This window comes from Gracilinanus agilis, chromosome 3, assembly GCF_016433145.1.
Source record: "Gracilinanus agilis isolate LMUSP501 chromosome 3, AgileGrace, whole genome shotgun sequence".
NCBI classification, from domain to species: domain Eukaryota; kingdom Metazoa; phylum Chordata; class Mammalia; order Didelphimorphia; family Didelphidae; genus Gracilinanus; species Gracilinanus agilis.
In genome coordinates, this window is record NC_058132.1 from 77595367 (window position 1) to 77614338 (window position 18972).

At 39.7% G+C, this 18972-nt stretch overlaps 1 protein-coding gene across 1 annotated transcript in view; it reads right to left on the bottom strand.

The window, feature by feature from the left end:
- The window catches only part of MACF1 (microtubule actin crosslinking factor 1), a 422428-nt gene that overhangs the window by 167703 nt on the left and 235753 nt on the right, over window positions 1-18972 (bottom strand). Inside the window, exons 26-35 of the mRNA XM_044668040.1 lie at window positions 17949-18127; window positions 14358-14496; window positions 13659-13852; window positions 10178-10340; window positions 9907-9990; window positions 8468-8575; window positions 7454-7552; window positions 6953-7105; window positions 6385-6473; window positions 4494-4629 (exon numbers count right to left, since the gene is read on the bottom strand). Coding sequence (XP_044523975.1) covers window positions 4494-4629; window positions 6385-6473; window positions 6953-7105; window positions 7454-7552; window positions 8468-8575; window positions 9907-9990; window positions 10178-10340; window positions 13659-13852; window positions 14358-14496; window positions 17949-18127 — 1344 coding nt within the window. The remainder of the gene's footprint in view (window positions 1-4493; window positions 4630-6384; window positions 6474-6952; window positions 7106-7453; window positions 7553-8467; window positions 8576-9906; window positions 9991-10177; window positions 10341-13658; window positions 13853-14357; window positions 14497-17948; window positions 18128-18972) is intronic.

The window sequence follows — 18972 nt, forward strand, 5'->3', positions numbered from 1 at the left end:
TCCAGATTCCAATGAAGTAAAGAGGTTTACTTCTAAAGTCATCTTTTTTCTTCCTGTTTGACTATTTGTTGGCTGTTCTTTTGGAGATCCTTCTTTCAGGACAATCTGTAATTCTTGATGCCTTATATTTAAGTCATCTTGTGTGTCAACTTCAGGATGTCTTATGCTGGCTGAGTCTTTTATTTCTCTGAGAGCCTTTAGGCTTTGCTGGTTAACTTCGCAAATTTCTAATGGATGAGCATGGGATGCTTCTTTTTGCCCTAGTGTAAGGAATTCAAGAAGCCCCTCATCTAATAGAAGCAGTCTGTGTCCGTTGTGCACATCAATATAGCTGTGAGTCATCAGTTGAAACAGGAGTTTTTCATGGTAATTTCCTGGTACATGACCACTTTGGTCTCGGTTGTATAGTGGGACTGTTGCCAGAGCACTAACACCCAATGTACTTTCTGAAGAGATTGCCAATTGCATATGGGGCATCACATCAGGTATGCAAGTAGATTTTAAGTTCTTGGCAACATCTTTGTCCAAAATGCCTTTCTCAACTGCTTTCTTCCAGGACCAAATCTCTGTGGTTGCTGGTTGAAAAAGAGCCTTGATATACTTCCTATTGCTAAGGATTTCATAAGCTAGCTCAGTAGATAGGATACCTTGTTCTAAAGCATCAGCAATTGAGAGGATCTCCCCAGATTCAGGCCATAGCAACCCCATAAAAGACCAAAGGGACTGGAGAAGAACAAGAGCCATCTTAGAGGCTATTAAGTCTTTCCTCACTGCTTCATCTATGGTTAGCCTATACCCTGTGACAGTATCTATGATGCCCCCTGTCTGAAGCTGCCTGATGAGGATGGCACAGGCCATATCCTGATCAATCAAATTATGTCTTACAGCTTCATCAACTGTTAGACGATGTCCCGTTCTGGGATCTACGATGCCACCTGCAAAAAGCTGAGCTTCCAATAACCGGACAGTAACCTGCCGATCAATCAGGCCCTCCTGAACAGCACGAAAAATGCTAACCTTCGTGCCTGATTTCAAGCTCACCATCCCTCCTGCCAGCTGTTTGACAGGCAGTAGTCTTAGCCCTGAGTCTTGGTGAATAATACATCTCTGCATGAGATCCAGTAGACTGATTTTCTCAGCTGTATTAGGGTCAATCAAATTCTTACAAGATCTCAGGTGAGTCTCTATCTTTGAGTGAAGCTGTGCTGTGGTGAGTCCTTGGTAAGAAGCTTCTTTCAGGCTGATTTGCTTTTCAGTGGACAACACAGAAAAACTTCCAGTTGCCAGGTGAACTTCTAAGATCTTCATTCCAACACTCTCTCTGATTTTTCCCTTTTCCATTGCTTCAACAACAGAAAGATAACTTGTGTCCTCAGATAGCAAGTTTAATGAGGAATGGGCATCCTCTAATTCCTGAAGCAGCTGGTAAGTCTGTTGATCAATGAGGCTTCTGGATAGGCCTTCTTCCAAAGACAGTTTTTCATTGGTCTCCGGGACATCTAGTCCAGACATGATAACCTGGGCTTCAAGGAGAACCAGGCCTGTATCTTGATCAATGAGGCCCTTCTGCATGGCCTTGAAGATGGGAAATATTTCCACTGTGCCCAGGTCAATCACCCCAGCTACTGTTCTGCTCCCCTAAAAGAAGAAAATAAGAATAAAACTAGAGAAGAGGCATGATTAAATAAAAGAGACATTTAAAGCACTTTAGTGCATAAAATTCAGAGGTATCTCAGTCCAGGCTAGAGGAAATGCCACATGTAGAAGACCAAAACTTATGCCAAAATGAAAATATTTCCTAAACTGCAGGGTGCTCAACTGGGCTGTAAATTCAGCCAGAAGCCTGGGGTGGGGCCAAATTAAGACAGATCTGAGGACAGACTGAAGAACTCACTTTACAGTACTACACACTGGCAAGCAGCAAGGGTGCCAAAAGGAAATATGTCTATGGTCAGACTACCACAGACTATCCACAAACATACAGAGAGCTCTCTTACTTTCTCATTAACAGTTTCTAAAAGGGAATAACTCAAACTCAGACAGGAGGCATACTGTTTTTGGAAAAACAATTAGTCAGAAGATCTAAGCTCACATCTTAGCTCTGCCACTTACTAGCTGCGCAACTACAGAAAAGTTTTTTAAACTTCCTGGGTCTCAGTTTCATCATGTGTAGAATGGGACTAATAACACTTATACTGCCTATCTCATGGAATTCTGGGTAGGGTTAAAAAAAAAAGTATGTAAAGTACCTTGTAACCATAGCAACTATGGAAATGTTATTACACAACTACTTCCCATTACTTTCTTTATATCTACTTTCTGCTTCCTATGAATAAGGCTCTCACAGCAGCCAGCAGCTCTACATTGCCAAATATAGAATTGGTCAAGAGGAAACAAACAAGTTTCAGGCAGTCCTGCAATGAAGCAGGATGGTTCCAGTGGAGCTTTGCCTCCTTCTAAAACCAATCTACTTAGCTGTTTGGCAATGAGGGACACTCATGGTCTTATTTACTCGTGACAGCTTTCCCTTGAACAGCTCTGATCTAACCTAGCTACAGGAATTGGAAGCCACATAAATAGGCCAAGGAAGTAGATTGGGAATATGTGTCATGGAAACTACCAATGGGCTTCTCTTGGCCATGCAATGGGTAAAATCAGATGCAAAGAAGAAAACACCTTTAGGGAATTAACTATTCAAGGAGATGGAACAAGAGCTGTAGCAGCTTCTGACCTTGGTCAGAAGGGTATTTCTTTTGGGAAAGCCTGTGAAAATATTTAGAGTCACACCTTGTGGTAACTGAGAAAAAAATGATTCTATTCTAGACTGTTTTCCTTCAATAAAATTCATAAAATCTCAGCAATATCCAATCCATGAGAAGAAAATTCTTGTGACTTGGCCAATAAAAGAGAGGATTTTCTTTTCCAGTACATTCATGCTGAGAGGACAGGCTAGAAGCAGCAATGAGTGGGATTGAACTGTTGAAAAGGCCCCACAAAACTTGTAGTTTCTGACCTAACCAAGCACAGCAAGAAGGAGTAGAGAGAGAGAACATAAAAGGCTTTTACTTACCAGAGCTGTTGTTACGTACGCCTTGAGCAGCTAAGAGACAGAGCCTTATGGAGCAGCTCAGCCGTATCACACACAGTGTAAGCTTGGTGTTAGCGTCCAGCATGCGACTGTTTTGCTTTTGCAAAAAAAATAGAACCCCAAACAGGTCGTCCTCTTTTTTCTTTGTGCATTTGTGTTTAAACTCCAGGGGGTTAGTGAAACTTGTAAGCAAGGATGTCAGTTAATCAAAACAATACTTCACATGAAACACAAACGGTACAAGGAGACACATCATGCTCAATATAATGGTGTTTGGCAGCTCATATTTTTGGGGAAGGAGAGGTTTTTGTTTTTGTTTTTGTTTTTGTTTTCTATTTTATAACCTTAGATAACAAGAATTGGATGTTCTCAGCAAGCAACTGTTAAAATCGTTCACATTCTCATTTATATGGTGAAGCAATGAAGCCATCATCAGGAAGGGTCTCAAAACTTGCCCATGATTTCTCTATGTCTGACAAACTACTAGGGACACTGGCACTTTCATTCTTGTTATACAAATTTGGCATCTGGAGTGTAGAGTTGAGGTGGGCTCTCTCTGAACATCAAAATGATTAGGAAGGCCAATGATTCCTTCCCTCTACTTATTTGGAATATAACTCAGGCCAAATTTCATTATGGAGTAAGCCTAGATCTTGGCCAAATTCCAAATCCAAAGCTGTTCATTGCTTCACAACATAAGAAACAAGCAGGCAAATGCACATAAATATCCCAGAGACACATGTATATGATGTGGGAAGCTTACATACATACAACAGATACCCATGAAGGACTTAGGACAACCAACAAGACCTCCAACCCCTTTCATCTGGTCTGGGTAATTAACAAGTGATAGAAATGGATGAAGACACCATGTGATGGCATGAATATGAATGATGGAGAGGGGTAGGTTCAGTGTCTCAGTCAATAAAGTCAATTTTTCAGACACCTTCCAAGCTCTAGGTTGCTCATCCAATCCATGCAGGAACTAAGAGAACACACAGAGGGGACTGTCCTTCTAAGAGGAGGGCTGAGCCCTCAGTTCTAACTTTGTGAATGAAAATACCCCCCCTCCCCAAAGATTCTGGAATTTCTCTAATTCACACTGACTTAAGACTTGATGTCCATAATCACAATCAACTAAAAAATTACGTATAGGAAGGAACCTAAATGGGCCCTGGGAAATTCCCTGCACCGTATCTGGTTCTCTTGACTGACAAACACATTACAGAACCATCCCCCTCAAAAAAAAAAATGTAACAGAGACATTAGATTGCTAATGTGAAGTTAAAAATTAACAGCAAACTAGTCATGAAAGGCTGGTGAATATGAGCTCAACCATTAAAACCTCTTGCCCGCTTCATGTAGATGTAACCTTCTGGTGTCTGGGTTGCAAAGTGCAAGGTACCTTTTGCTCTGTCTTTTGGGCCAGCTGGCTCTGAAGCTGCTGAAGCTGCTGGGCTGAACCATCACACATATCCTGATAAGTTGTCTTCAGGACCTTCAGCTGCTCAGAAATTTGCTCTTTCTCCTGGTCTGACAGCCTAGAAGACAGAAGAAGAAAATCATGAAGTTACCGAAGAAACTAGGTCTGAACTTAATTTCAGACTCTGTTGTGAGACTATAATCTGAAGCTTTTAGTCACATATCAGCTCTCTAAAGGCACAATTATGCTTCTTGATTATTAGCAAACAATTCATTTTCCTTTCAGCTTTTTGAAATTCAGTAGTCTAAAGACATAGAACAAAACACAGTAGAGAAAACATTAAACCTGGAGTAAGGAAGACCAGAGTTCAAATCCAACCTCAAACATTTACTGAATGGACCTGGATGAGTCTTAAACTCCAGATGCCTCAGTTTTCTCATCTGTAAAATGAGGATAATAGCACCTTCCTCACAAGGTTGTTGTGAGAATAAAATGAAATCATATTTGTAAAGGTACTAATGCAGTGCCTAGTAAATGCCTAGTAAATGCTTGTTTTCTTTCCCTTAGCACAAACATTAAAAGGACTTCAGAAAAAAAGCCTTACCCCAGGAATTAGACTAAGACAGAATCAAATTACCAATAGGGCATTTAGGTTAACAAGATTATTGTCCATTTAGACATCAGGTTTCTACTCTATTTTCAAGTCCTAGACAATGTGGTAGGCAATCTGATAAAGTCTAAGGATCCTTTCTCAGGACCATGTTTTTAATAAATGGAGAAAATGATAAATTTCAATTAGAGGATATCGAAACTAGAGATGTTATTTACATTCTTTAAAAAAACAAACCAACAAAACCCTCACCTTCTGTTTTAGAATCAATACTGTATATGGGTTCCAAGGCAGAAGAATGGTAAGGGCTAGGCAATAGGGATCAAGTGACTTGTCCAGGTTCACACAGCTAGGAAGTGTCTAAGATCATATTTGAACCCAGGACTTCCCATCTCTAGGCTTGGCTCTCAATCCACTGGGCCAGCTTTTGTAACTTCTTCTCCATTATGAATGTGCCCTGAAATCTAACTGCAGCTCTATTTAAGAAAACCTGATCCAGATTTTAACTTAGCCATTATTTATTTACAGAGCACCTATTATGTGCCAGAAACTTAATGAGACAGTAGGAGCATTAAACTTGGAATCAGAAGACCTGGGTTTAAATCTGTGCTTAGAAACTTGCTGTGTGGCCATGGGGAAGTGACTTAATCTCACTGCTTTTACTGCTAATATGAAGTTTTACTTTTATTCATCTGCAAAATGGAATTAATCTTACACCTCTTACTTCTAAGAGCTGTTGAGAAGCTTCCCTACAATGCGTTTTAAACCTAATCAAATGCTAGAGAGAAAAGTGAGGTTATCATTAGCACATGAATTAACTTCCAGTGGGAAGTTATCTTTTCCTACTTTAAGGTACACCTTTGCCCCCTACCCAACAACACAAAAACACCCATGGCAGTAAGTGACACATTACTAGACAACCATTATGGATAAGCCCTAGCCAGAGATCAACAACTCAGCTCTGAACTTCCTGGGATCTCTCCTATTATTTCCCATCCTGCAATCACCTCTTTCCACCAGAACAATAATCAAACCAATAGTCTGCCTCCAGAAAGAACATATCAATCACCTCCCCTTCATCCTCCCAGTGACTTCCCAGAACCAAACACCTTTCCTTGGCCATTGTTTTCATATTTATTTTGCCTTCCCCATTACAGATTGTCTCTTAAAAACAGATTGTCTCACTTTCATATTGATATCGCTAGTGTTTAGGATAGTGCCTACCACATGCTTAATATGCATTAAGCCTTAATTCATACTTACTTATGGCCATGCTTGGCTAAGAAGATCTGTGAAGTTTTGATGGCCTCAGAAATTTGTTCCTTTTTGGTTGCCAGCTCCTCTGTCAGAACCTATAGAAATGGAAAATTAAGTCTCAAGACTCAAGGGGCTTGAAGTATCCAAAAAAGGTGAAATGACTATGCATAAAGAGCCATACTTTGTCTAGTGGCATAGATCAGTGATTGTACCACATCCAAGACTGTATTAGGGATTGTAGGGTCAGTAGTGTCTGTTATTAAGGTCAAAAGTCACTATGAAAATGGAGCACAGGTAATAAAGTGGCCTAACAGAAAGACTCCAAGACTTGGAGTTTAAAAACTGGGGTTTAAATACTGGCTTTGCCATTTGCTAGACTCTGGACATGTTGACTCTTCTCCTTACTGGCCCTCAGTTTCTTCCTCTGTAAAATGAGGGGATCAGATCCAGTGATCAATCAGATCATATCCAGCTCTAAAGTCCTGTGATTCTGAGTCTGTAATGTGTGAATTATGTTACTTATCATAATACAAACAGTCTGTTACATTAGATAAGGAAGATGGCAGTCACTGACCTGTTGTTCTAAAATAGATTTTTCAATGTCTGTCAATTCTTTGCCCTGGGATGAAGTAGCTTTGCCTGGGGGGCTCCTTGATAAGGCAGACACCCAGACTAGAAGATCTTTCACCTTCTCCACATGTTCCTGCTTTTCCTCTTCAACCACTTTCTAGAATGGAAAACAGAGCAACAAAGTCAATGCCATCATTATACTGAATCTATAGCAGTCATTATAATAAGACTAACTCAACTAGTGAATCACCAGACGAGAAGCCCCAATCAAATCAATCAATATTCAAAAACTATTTGGTGAAAGCTTACAATGTGCTTAGATGTGTGCCACGGTTTGGAAATAGAAGATTTAGAGAACAGGAGGTAGCAACAAATTGTTATATTTGGCAATAATTCATTTTTCAAACTGCAGTGTCTTCCATACAGTAGTACTCAATAAATATTTGCCCAATGACATGGTTTTCCATTGCCTCTTTAAGGGAAAGCAAGATCCAGCTGTACTCACCTCTTCTTCTTCTAGTCGCCGAAGTGCATCACTGATATATTTCACATGCTGGGTTGTTAAAGTCACCAGGGCTGTATACCGAGTCCTCAAGTCCATGAACTACATTTTAAACAATAATTTATATAGATTTGGGGCCAGAAATTTAAAATATACCAAAGCAATTAAGTGTATCCTGCTTCCATCCAAGCCTGGAACAGTTTCAGGAGGAACAGCCCTATGACTTATACTGTGTACACATAAAGGGACAGGATTTCTGACTGAGGGAAGACAGAAGTCACCCTTTGGTAAGGTCATTCCCTTTTATCTCCCTCCCAGATAAAGAGTTCCTTTACCATTATCCATTCTTTGGTTGATTTTATACCACACAACTTCACTAACTTCTGTTTACTATTTTGCTTGTATAAATGAGTTTACTTCCTATTCATAATAGTCATTTATGAGAAAAGAAAATGCTCATGAGTATAAGTCATGGGCTACCCGACCCATTGAAAGGGATCAAGTAAACAGCTTTTAATTTGGCACCTAGATCATCATAACTCTTGGCCAGAGATATCTGAGGGGTGGCAGATAGGTGTCATTATAGTCTAATACCCCTCAGGGAGATTAGAAGAGTTTGTTCAATCTCTGTGGTTTTGGATGCTACTTGCCCCTTTCCTAGCAAGGTTGGGGGTGGTATCAGCACAATCCTTTTCCAATCCTCATTAAAAGTGGGCCAGATACCAAATCATATATTCATGTCTCACTCAAATTATGCTTTTGCCTCCATTTTCTCCAAGAGAGTTCCACATACATATTTTACACGAGTAAGCACCAAACTGGAGCATTTTCATATTCTATTAGAGTTTTCATGCTCAACAGAAAAGACTTTGGGGGCAGGTAAGTCTTACATAAAGGAGAGATGAACTCAACTCTCTCATGAGATGGATTAATTTTTTCCCTCTTGACTTAACCCCTTGGGAGTGGATGGAGCTATTTCAGAGATAAAAGGGAAAACTCCAGTCCATCCCCTCTCACCTCCTGTGTGATGGCATCAGATGAGGAAAGCATGCGCCGACGTTTCCCAGGTGATTTTTGCTGAGATTCCACAAAGGCTCGGTATGTCATTAGTTGTAATTCATAGTCCTAGAAGAAGGAAGGGTAAGGAAGAAGGTACAGAGATTCATTTTTTACACTTAAGACTTTTATAACTCCAAAAGAACAACAAAAATCACTTCTTCCATGGAGTTTTCTAACATTTTTCCATCATCAAATGATGTCAAGAAAAATATATAATATTACTTGTGAGAAAGAATACTATTCACATCTAGAGAAAAAGCTGTAGGAGTAAAATGCAGAAGAAAAACATATGATTAATCACTTGTTTATTATGATTTGGGGTTTTGGTTTTAAAAGATTACTCTCTTAGAAAACAAAATTATATCAAAAAGCAAAAAAAAAACAAAAAAAAAAACACAACACTATTATAGCCTACATTAATGATGGTGAACCTTTTAAAGACAAAGTGCCAGCCCTGCCCCCATCCCAGACCAAGTGCTACATCCTGACTGCTTCCTCCCTTACCCAAGACAGGGGAGGGAGGAAGCTCTCCCATTGAGCTGCTGGGCAGAGGGGCGGGTGAAGTGAGGAATATTCTCAGGTGCATGGGGAGGGGAAGGGAATCAGCTCTGCCCCAAGTCTCTATGGCTTTCTAGTAACAAACTCTGGCAGGCAACTACAGCCATGACCACAGAGAGGGCTCTGTGTGCCCCTTAAGGTATGCATGCTATAGGTTCACCATCACTGGCCAACACATATGCCAATCCACTCTGTATCAAGAGTGTGATAAAAACGCCATTAAGGCAACATATTTTAAGGCTGCATGAATAAATACCATATGAAGTAGGAGACCATCCCACCATTCTACAAGTTGATCAGAAACCATCTGGAGTTTCATGCTTAGTTTTAGACCCTGAAGAGCTATAATGTGTACAGAGGAGGGTAATGAGGATGAGGAGAAGATCTGAAACCACATCATATGATGAAGTAACTGAAGAGATGAGACACAATTACTATTTTCAAGGATGATGAGTTGTCATATGAAAGAGCTATTAAATTGTTCTTGGACTTAGAGGGGAAGAACTAAAACTAATGGGTAGAATTTAGAGGGAGGTAAATTTTGGAAGTTCAACATAAGGCAGAACTTCCCAAAAAGAGTTCTCCAAAAATGGATGACTTTAGTAAGTAATGAGTCCACAATGGACTTATGGAAGTTTCAAGGGAAACTGTAGGATGTTTAAGGGGTAGATTAGATGACCTTTAGGGTCCCTTCAAAAACAGAAATCCAGTGAAATTAAAAGGAAATAGGATCATTCTCAAGAATTCCCTTTTTTTCCTTTCGCTAAAGAATGGGACTCAGGGGTAACAGTGTCAGACCTGAGACTTCTTTTAGTTCCTAGTGGGTAATGCATAGTTACCTTCACACTGGCAGAGTACTGCTGGGAAAACTTCTGACATTGGTCTAGTTTTGCCTGATTCCTCTCAATTTCTGCAACCAGAGCCTAAAACAAAATTTCACAATTTAGCTACAAATGAAATTGTTTCTGCAGCTTTCCCCATATTTCTTCTCTATCTTGGAAAAATACAACAAATCACTTGAGCAACAAAAAGTATTAACAAAAATTATTTTATACCTGTACATTAAATCATCTTAATTTAGTTAGAAAAGAGAAGAAAAGCCACACTCACTGTCTGCTGGCTGAGCTGCTCTGATAGCACTCGGCTATCCTCTGCCTGACCTGGCTTCATCACCTCTTGCTGTGCAGTGGTCTCTTCAATCCACTGGATGAGTGCTCCATGGCAGGCCCGGTAATCCCTTAGCACTTCCTGGATACTCTCTAGTTCAGATTGTCTGTTAGAGCAAAAAGGAATTAGTAATCATGAAATATTTGGGAGTTTATGTAGTTCAGAGAAGCTAACATTACCCTCTGGCTCAGCTCACTGACAGGGAGGGCCACAGAGATCACAGATGCAGGGGTGAGGAGAAAGAGACTATTTCATTTGATTATAGGATGTGGAATTAAGAGCTAAGAACCTTAGAAATGATATAATTCAATATTCTCATTTTATAAATGGGGAAAAAGGACAGCCACAAAAAAATAAATTATTTGTTTAAGGTCAAATATGTAGTAAGCACCCAAACCAAGATTTCAATCCAGGTACTTTGACTTAAAATCCAGAGGCCTGAAGGATAATCTGAATATGTTTCAGTTTCTAACAGTAAGGATAACCATATCCAGCAGTAGATACGGTAAAGTAATGGTAAAGTACTTTTAACAGTAAAGTAACCATAGCTAGTCTTCAATTTGATATCATTTCCTTTAAGTGGCTGCTTCCTTGGAAATATTAAAAGTAGGTTATAGTAGACATGAACTCTTGAAAGAACATCACTGGCCTGTTAGCCAACCCCAACCTGGAGACTATATTATACCTTATGAGAGATTATACCCCAATGTCAAGTAGCAGCTGCTGTCTAATCTATACTAATAAATCCCGATCTAACAGTTGGGATTGGGACTCTTACTATTGCATAGGGCAAAGGAACAACAGTGGTTCTCTGTGTTAGTCCAATGAGGAGATGCCTAACAAATCATACCTATTCAATAATGTCACTCTAGAATGATAAGAGCTCCAGTAGAGAAAGGCCCTATATCAACAAGAATACTGCTCCATGTAGGTATCAAAGTATCATAGGCACTCACACTATATACCATGTGCAGAAGAGCCAATCCTTGGGAATTACTTCTGTTTGAGATACGTCTATACACATATATATACCTTGGCCTCAAAAGAGGCAAATTATTATATCCAAATCTAGTCCAAAACCAGCAAATCGAATGACCTTTTTTCAATCCTCATTCTCCTTAAATTCTCTGCAGTCTTTGACACAGCTAATCATCCTCATTCCTCTTAGATAATCTTTTCTGTAGGTTTTTGGGACACTACTCTCTCATGGCCCTCCTACCTGACTGCTCCTCCTCTAACTGCTTTGCTGGATCCTTCTTCAGATCATGCCCTCTAACCATGGATGTCCCTCAGGTCTAGGCCCTCTTCTTTTCTCCCTCTATACTACTTCATTGCTGATTTCATTAGTTCTCATGGATGTCTATGCTGTGCACCAATCTCTCTGCTAACCTCCAATCTTGTACTTTCATATGCCTTTTGGATATCTCAAACTAGATCACCAGTAGACATCTTAAACCCAACACGTTCAAAATGGAACCCATTATCTTTCCTCCTAAATCTTCTCCTCCTCTTACCTTCTCTATTACTGTAGAGAGCAAGCCCATCCTTCCAGTCTCTTAGGCTTACAACCCGAGTCATCTTAAATTCCTCACTATCTCTCACTACCACCATATCCAAATTGTTGCCAAGGTCTACAATATCTCCTGCATACTGCTCTCCTCTTTTGACACTGCCACCACTTTGGACCTCAGCACCTCACTGCAGGGTTACTTCAATAGCCTGCTGATGGGTCTGCCTTTCTCATGTCCCTCCCCAAAACTTATCCTTCATTTAGTCACTAAAGTGATTTTCCTAAAATTCAGGTATGACCATATTGCCCCCTACTCAATAAACTCCAGTGGCTCTCTGTTGTCTCTAGAATCAAATCCCCAAATCCTCTATTTAGTGTTCAATTCTCTTCAAAACTTCTTATTATTCAGTCATTTCATATGTATAATTCTTCATGACCCCATTTGGAGTTTTCTTAACAAAGATACTGGAGTGGTTTGTCATTTCCTTCTCCAGCTCATATTATAGATGAGTAAACTGAAGCACATAGGATTAAGCGATTTGCCCAGTGTCACACAGCTAGTAAGTGTCTGAGGCCAGATTTAAATTCAGGAAAGTGCTCCATCAAAATTTAACCCACTTCTTTCTTTCTTATGCCTTACTCTTCACCACATATTCTTCAATCAAGTGGTACTGGATTCCTTGCTATTCCACAAATAAGATATTTCATCTCTTGGATCTGGGCACTTCCTCTGGCTGTTGTCTATGCCTGGAATGGTCTCCCTCCTCATCTCCACCTACTGGCCTCCTTGGCTTTCTTTAAGTTCCAACTAAAATCCTATCTTCTACAAGAAATCATTTCCAACCTTTAATCTTTGAATCCCCTCTGTTATAAATCCTATTAATCTTGTTTATAGCTTGTTTTATATATTTGTAGTCTCTCCCATTAGATTGTGAGCTTCTCAAGGATAGGGACTATCCTTTGCTGCTTTCTGTATCCCTAGCACTTAGAATAGTGACAGGCAAATAGTAGGCACTTAATAAATGCTGACTGATTATCATCCAAAAGAAGGACTCAAAGTAAGATGAAGATGTGAAATTAAACATCAGGAATGGAATCTGGGGTTGGCACATTCATTTGCCAAGAAAAGAGGTACACACTACAATGTAGTAAAACTATAAATTCTGATCCCTCCATTGGCATAAAGACATACCCCATTAGTCCACATGAAGGTATGGATATGGGCCTGATTCCTTAGAGGCTCTGCCAGTGGAACATCAGCTTTGGAAGGGCCTAATAAGCTCCAAGACTGGTAACAGATGCCTGGTGTCTCCTAGCTTAGTTCTGAGAGGCTCATTACCAAAGAGGATACAGAGTAATGCATTTTTCACCTATGAAATTTCTGGAAGAATATCTGCTAAACCACAGAGAGGCTGCAATCAACTTGAGGAAAGAGTATGGATATGGATGAGATGCTAGATTTTACAAGTACTGGGGTAAGCACAAACTAGGAAGAAAATTTTAGTCACTGAGAGGAAAAAATAACCTTTGAAAAGACCATATTTTTATTTTCAAGTGACACAAAAATTCTGGCCTTGAGAAATATTGTGGATTAGAAAACTCTAATCATTAAATTTTAAAGGACCTGATTTACATGTTTTTTCCCCAACAAAAGCAAGGCAACAAGCAGAGAGGTGATGAGGCATCTCCTCTAAAGAAGGCTGCTAGTCATTGGGAAGGGCATTCTGGGTTATCCTTGCTATGCGATGGGTATTTCCAGCTGGTCCAATAATGCTAGCTCGCTTCCATCCCTTTTCCAAAATTTTCATTCTCCAGTTTCTTCTAGTTCCCCTTCTGGACTGGGTTAGAAATTCCTGGCAGTTATCCCATTCATACTCTCAACATTCCAGGCAAATGGGAGCCCTTCCTACTCACCGGTTTTCAATCTGGGCACCAACCCTGTGCCAGCGCTCCTGAAGCTGGGACCCCCTCTCTTGGCACCGCTCCAGGTCCAGGCTGCGCTCAGGCATTAAACGGCATAGTTGCTCTGCCACCATTTTGGCTTTGGTGATTTCTTCATCCAGCACTAAGAAAACCGAGTTCTTGGCCTTTACATCCTTGAGCCATTGCTATAAACATACACAACTAGTTAGTCTTGGCATGGCAACCTTCATGTTCTTTCCAAGAGGTGAAATACAGATTGTGGAGGAAGGACCAAGGACACCAGGGAAAAACACAGGGATGTTGCTGAGAGCTGGTCATAGGCTGTATTTGTGTAACTCAGAAGCTAAGCCATGAAGATGTTCCTGTAATAACCATGCTTTTCTGAGGACTCATTGGACAACAAAGCATCCACACAAATATGCCTTGTCAGAAATAATGAAAACAAAGACCTCAATGATAGTCTTATGTGTTGGAGAGATATGGCAAGAATAGTAGGGTCTGAGAACGTCATAGCTTTTTGGCTATAGACACTGAACTCTCCCTCCCTTTGGGGTCATCCTAAATGTATTGAACATGAACTCTGGATTCATTTAGATCCCAAGAGCCCTCATTGTCATTACTATCCAAAACCAAGTAGTGTTAATGAAGTCATGCCATGGAGGTACAAAGTGAATGTGCATCATTACTAACCTCTAAAGCAGCTCGGTGAGACTGCAGAGCTGAGAGATCTGCTGGTACAGCTTCTTCCTGAATCAGCTTGATTTCATATCCTTTGACTAACAGCTCAGCATCTTGGATATCCCGGACTATAACATCAATTGTCTTTAGTCTGCCAAAGATAAACGAGAACACTGTCCGTTCTAAAAAGAGTAGATATTAAGTATACAGAAAGGAATAACAACTGACATTTCTAAAGAGGCAATGGGATATCAAGGAGAGACAGCTGGCTTTGGAGACAAGATGACCTACCTGCCTCTGGTTGTGTGATTGTGGGCAAGTCACTAAGCTTCTCAGTGCTCTAACCGATTCTCCAGGATTCACAAAAAAAAAAATGTAGCCTTGTAATTGTTGGGGCAGGAAGGTAGCACAATGGATAGAGCACCAGACCTGGAGTTGGGAGGACCTAGTTTCAAATCTGACCTCAGATACTTCTTACCTGTGTGATCCTGGATAAATCACTTAATCCCAACCATCTAGCCTTTGCCACTCTTCTGTCTTAGAACTAATACTAAGACAGAAGGCAGGAATTTAAAAAAATGTAGCCTAAGCCATTTCTTAAAACCAGAAGAAACAGAGAAGGTACGAACCTGCATTGGTAAAGGGAGTTTTCCTATCCTCTAAGAACAAGAATTCTACAACTTCTCTTAGTAGCTCACTGCAGTGTTTTATCACTCTTATAGAAAAGAAAAAAAATCATTGAATTTTATATACAGATTTTTAAACCCTTTACCTCCCATCTTAGAATTGATACTAATGATCAGTTGCAAGGCAGAAGGGTGGAGAGGGCTAGACAACTGGGTTAAGTGACTTGTCCAAGGTCACAAAGATAGAAAGTGTCAGAGGCCACATATGAAACCAAGACCTCCCATTTCTAGGACTGGCTCTTAATCTACTGAGCCACCTACTGCCTCTGGAATTTTATACTTTTTAGCTAGAAAGAACCTTAGAAATAATCTGGCCTTATTGCTTCTTTTTACAGATTAAGGAAGCTGAAACTCAGAAAAGGAAGGCAATTTGAGAGTTTTTTCATTTGAGAATTCACTACACCAATAAGAACACAGATTCAATCTCTCTGACTATCCATAGCTATATGGTGCTTTAAAGGTTTATCAAACACTTTTCTGACAACTTCAACACTAAGAGGTAAAGGGTGTTGGCATTATGTGTGCCTTACAGAATAGGAGAATGAAGCCCAGATGGGTCAAGGAACCAGTATTCAGCTTCAAGCCTCTGATCTGTAGGTCTTCCACTACTTCACAGTGCTGAGTTTGAGAGACACTCACAGAAATATCTGAATAAGTATTACCTATGCTAGTCACTGTAATTTCAAAGAAATTAGACAAGCAGTGTGGTATCCAGTTTAAACTCATTATAACTATGAGTGGCCACATGAAACACACTGTCATTGTTGGACTGGCAGCTATCTTTCGTATCATAGCTGAACCAAGGCAAAGATAGCCACATTCACTCAAAAACAGATTGAATCACTTATTTACTGGGCAAAGGACATTAACACAGATGTAACTGGAACATTAACCCAGCAGGAAAGGTTCACATACAGTTTGGAATTGACCCTCCTGGCTAAAGAATGAATATAGGTGTGAACTGTTTATACACTAAGTAAAGCATGAAATAATACCTTCTTTGCTTAATCTAAATAATTGATAAAAATGCTGAGTGGTACATAAGAGTATTAAACTCTCAGGTCCCCATCAGTGTGATGTTGGGGAAAGAGTTCCCTGCATCTAGAATCAGAGGACCATATGAACTTGGTCACTTGATACTGATGATACCTTGGACAAGTAGATTGATGGCCCTAGAATTCGGTTCCCTGATCTATAAAATAGGGGGTTAGAAAATGAGTTGTAAAGTTCCCTGACAATTCTAAATCCCTACACCTATAATTCAAATATGCCAACCATTGTAAGGAATGCTAAAAAATATGGGAAAGCCTTAATAAATAATGCTAATATAGAAATAGGTTTTGCATGACTTCACATGGTATAATCTATATCAAATTCCTTGCCTTCAAGGAACAGGGAGCTGAGGAGCGAGGGAGAGAATTTGGAACTGAAATTTAAAAAAAATGATAGTCAACTTTTTTTTTTACATGTAATTGAGAAATTTTTTAAAAAATGAAAAAAGAAACAATGCAGAAAAAACAGAAGTAGATAAGCAGAGTATATGCGAACTTCAACCACATAAAAGGAAAAAATAAAATAGAATGGATAAAAACAGACTGAAGAAGACTTAGAGGAACTGACATGTGTGTGGTTATGGCATTTTGTCATGAATCACATTCCTTTAATCGAAAGTTACAAAGCAAGTTTAATTGTTTTGATGTTCAGTATTATTTGTAATATATAATTAAAACAAATAAATAAATGTTAAGTAGACCACAGAACTAAATAAGGAATTAACAGAGATCAAATATTACTGAGTAGGTATAAACATTCTGGCTTAGCCAGCCATGGAAAGGAAGATTACAGAAAGTCTTATGCCATTAGGTAAGTGATCTGAAGAATACAAGTAGGTCGAAGTACACAATAACTCCAAGCCTTAACAATGGTGATTGTCTCAAACACATTACTCCATGGCTCATGATAATTAAGCCCTTCCTATATGCCATACTCAGGGGGACACAAAATGATGTAGGGGAAAGAATGCTAGAGTCAGTCAGAAAACTTGGGTTGTAGTTCCTGTTCCTGACACTTGTAGGTTGTAAGGTCTTGGCTAAAGATAACTTCAACTTGCTCCCCTTATCTATAAAATGAGGATGCTGACTATCACTTGCCCCCTTATGCCATAGGTCTGTCATGGGCAGAACACTTTACAAAGTGTATATATAGTAGAAAACCCAGTATTAATAGACTTAATGGAAGAAAGAATGTGAGACCAAAAGCTCATTGAAAACTATTATGAGTTTAAGGATTGTTCTTTCAAACAAGGAGGTGAGGGGTCACCAGAATGGAAACAAGTTCTTGGAAATTATAGTGCTATATTTAAAACTTTGTTGTCTTCTATTTTGTTTAGTGAAAGAGAAGATATAATTCATAGTGATTTGACTTAACTGAGTACAGAAAACAAAAAAAGAGAACCTAAAGAGCTTTTCCCCAAACTCTCAAATTTAGTTCACCCTCCCCTTAGATTTCCCTTCCCTAGGATACTGTGAATTAAACATTGTAGTTATTTTCTCCCTGGCAATAAGATCAACAAACCTCTTAATGCCCCTAAAATCTTCCTGGATTTCTTTTAAATCAGTGATGGGCAAACTATTGCCAGCAGGCCAGATGCGACCCCCTGAAATGTTCTATCCAGCTGCACGACATTATTCCTAATCTGACGAATACAATGAGTAGGATACAATACGATGAAACTTCAAAAGAGTTGCCATAGAAACAGACTGACAAATGAGCATTTCCTTTCCTTTGGCCCCCTCTTTAAAAAGTTTGCCCATCACTGTTCTAAATGATTCAAGGCCAGGACAATGTATCAGTACCTTCCCATATATGATCTCACTTTAAAATGCCACCCCTAGGACTAAAGTGCCAGCTCACTTACTTATCCAAGTAGACAGAGGACAGACCATACACATGGGTCATTTTTTCCACCAGCAGATTTAGCTCTGATTGAAGGTTTGGAACACTGGACCCAGATGGAGATTGCTGGAGAAAAGTTTTACATCTTGTAGAAATATTGTCAAAATCAGTCCTCAGTTGCTGCAAATCTTCCTGGGTATGCTATCAGAAACCAGAAACAAAAACAGAGAAAATAATTAATGAATAATAGGAAAGAACTATAAGTAAAGATTAATAAATTTTATTTCTCCCTAAGGAATGATACCAATTAAGTTTTTAGGTCAGAGTTTAGATTTTGCTTGGACAGTAGGTCTCTGAGTGAGCCTACAAAAAAAGACTAGCAAAATCATAATGCAGTATATCAGATACCTTTCAACCAAATTGTGCTAGTTTCTCACTCCTCATCCAGACTTAGAGGATAATGAGAGAAACAGAGGAATGACATTCCTCATAACCTATTCACATCTTCTCTATCCATTCAGTCCCAGTTCAAATCTCTTTCTTGATCAAGTCAAGCATTTACTAAATGCCTACTGTGTGCCAGGCACTGGGCTAAATGCTGGGGATACAAAGAAAGACAAGAGTCCCTACCTTCAAGGGGCTCTCAATCTACTGGGGAGACAATATGCAAGCAACTATGTAGAGAGTAACAGAAGATCATCAGGATAAGCTCATTCAGCTTCAATGTTTAGCAGCCAAAGCTGCCTCTCCACTCTGAATGGAGGGCCAAAGGGCAAAGCAACGGTCCCTTCCAAAACTCCCCTTTATAGAGGGCTCAGGATTTGCCAGTCAGCTCCTTATTTCATATCGCTGGTCTCTTTCGTTTGAATTCCACCAACATCTAGTTCCTTGGATAGGCAACCTCTGGCATACCCCACTGTACTTTAAGTTCCTTTTGTGAACTGTAAGCTCCTTGACAGCAGACTGGTCTGTCTTTTCTTTATTTGTGTTCCTAGCCCATAGCACAGCACCTGTCAGAGTGACAAAGTGCTGGAGTCAGGAAGACT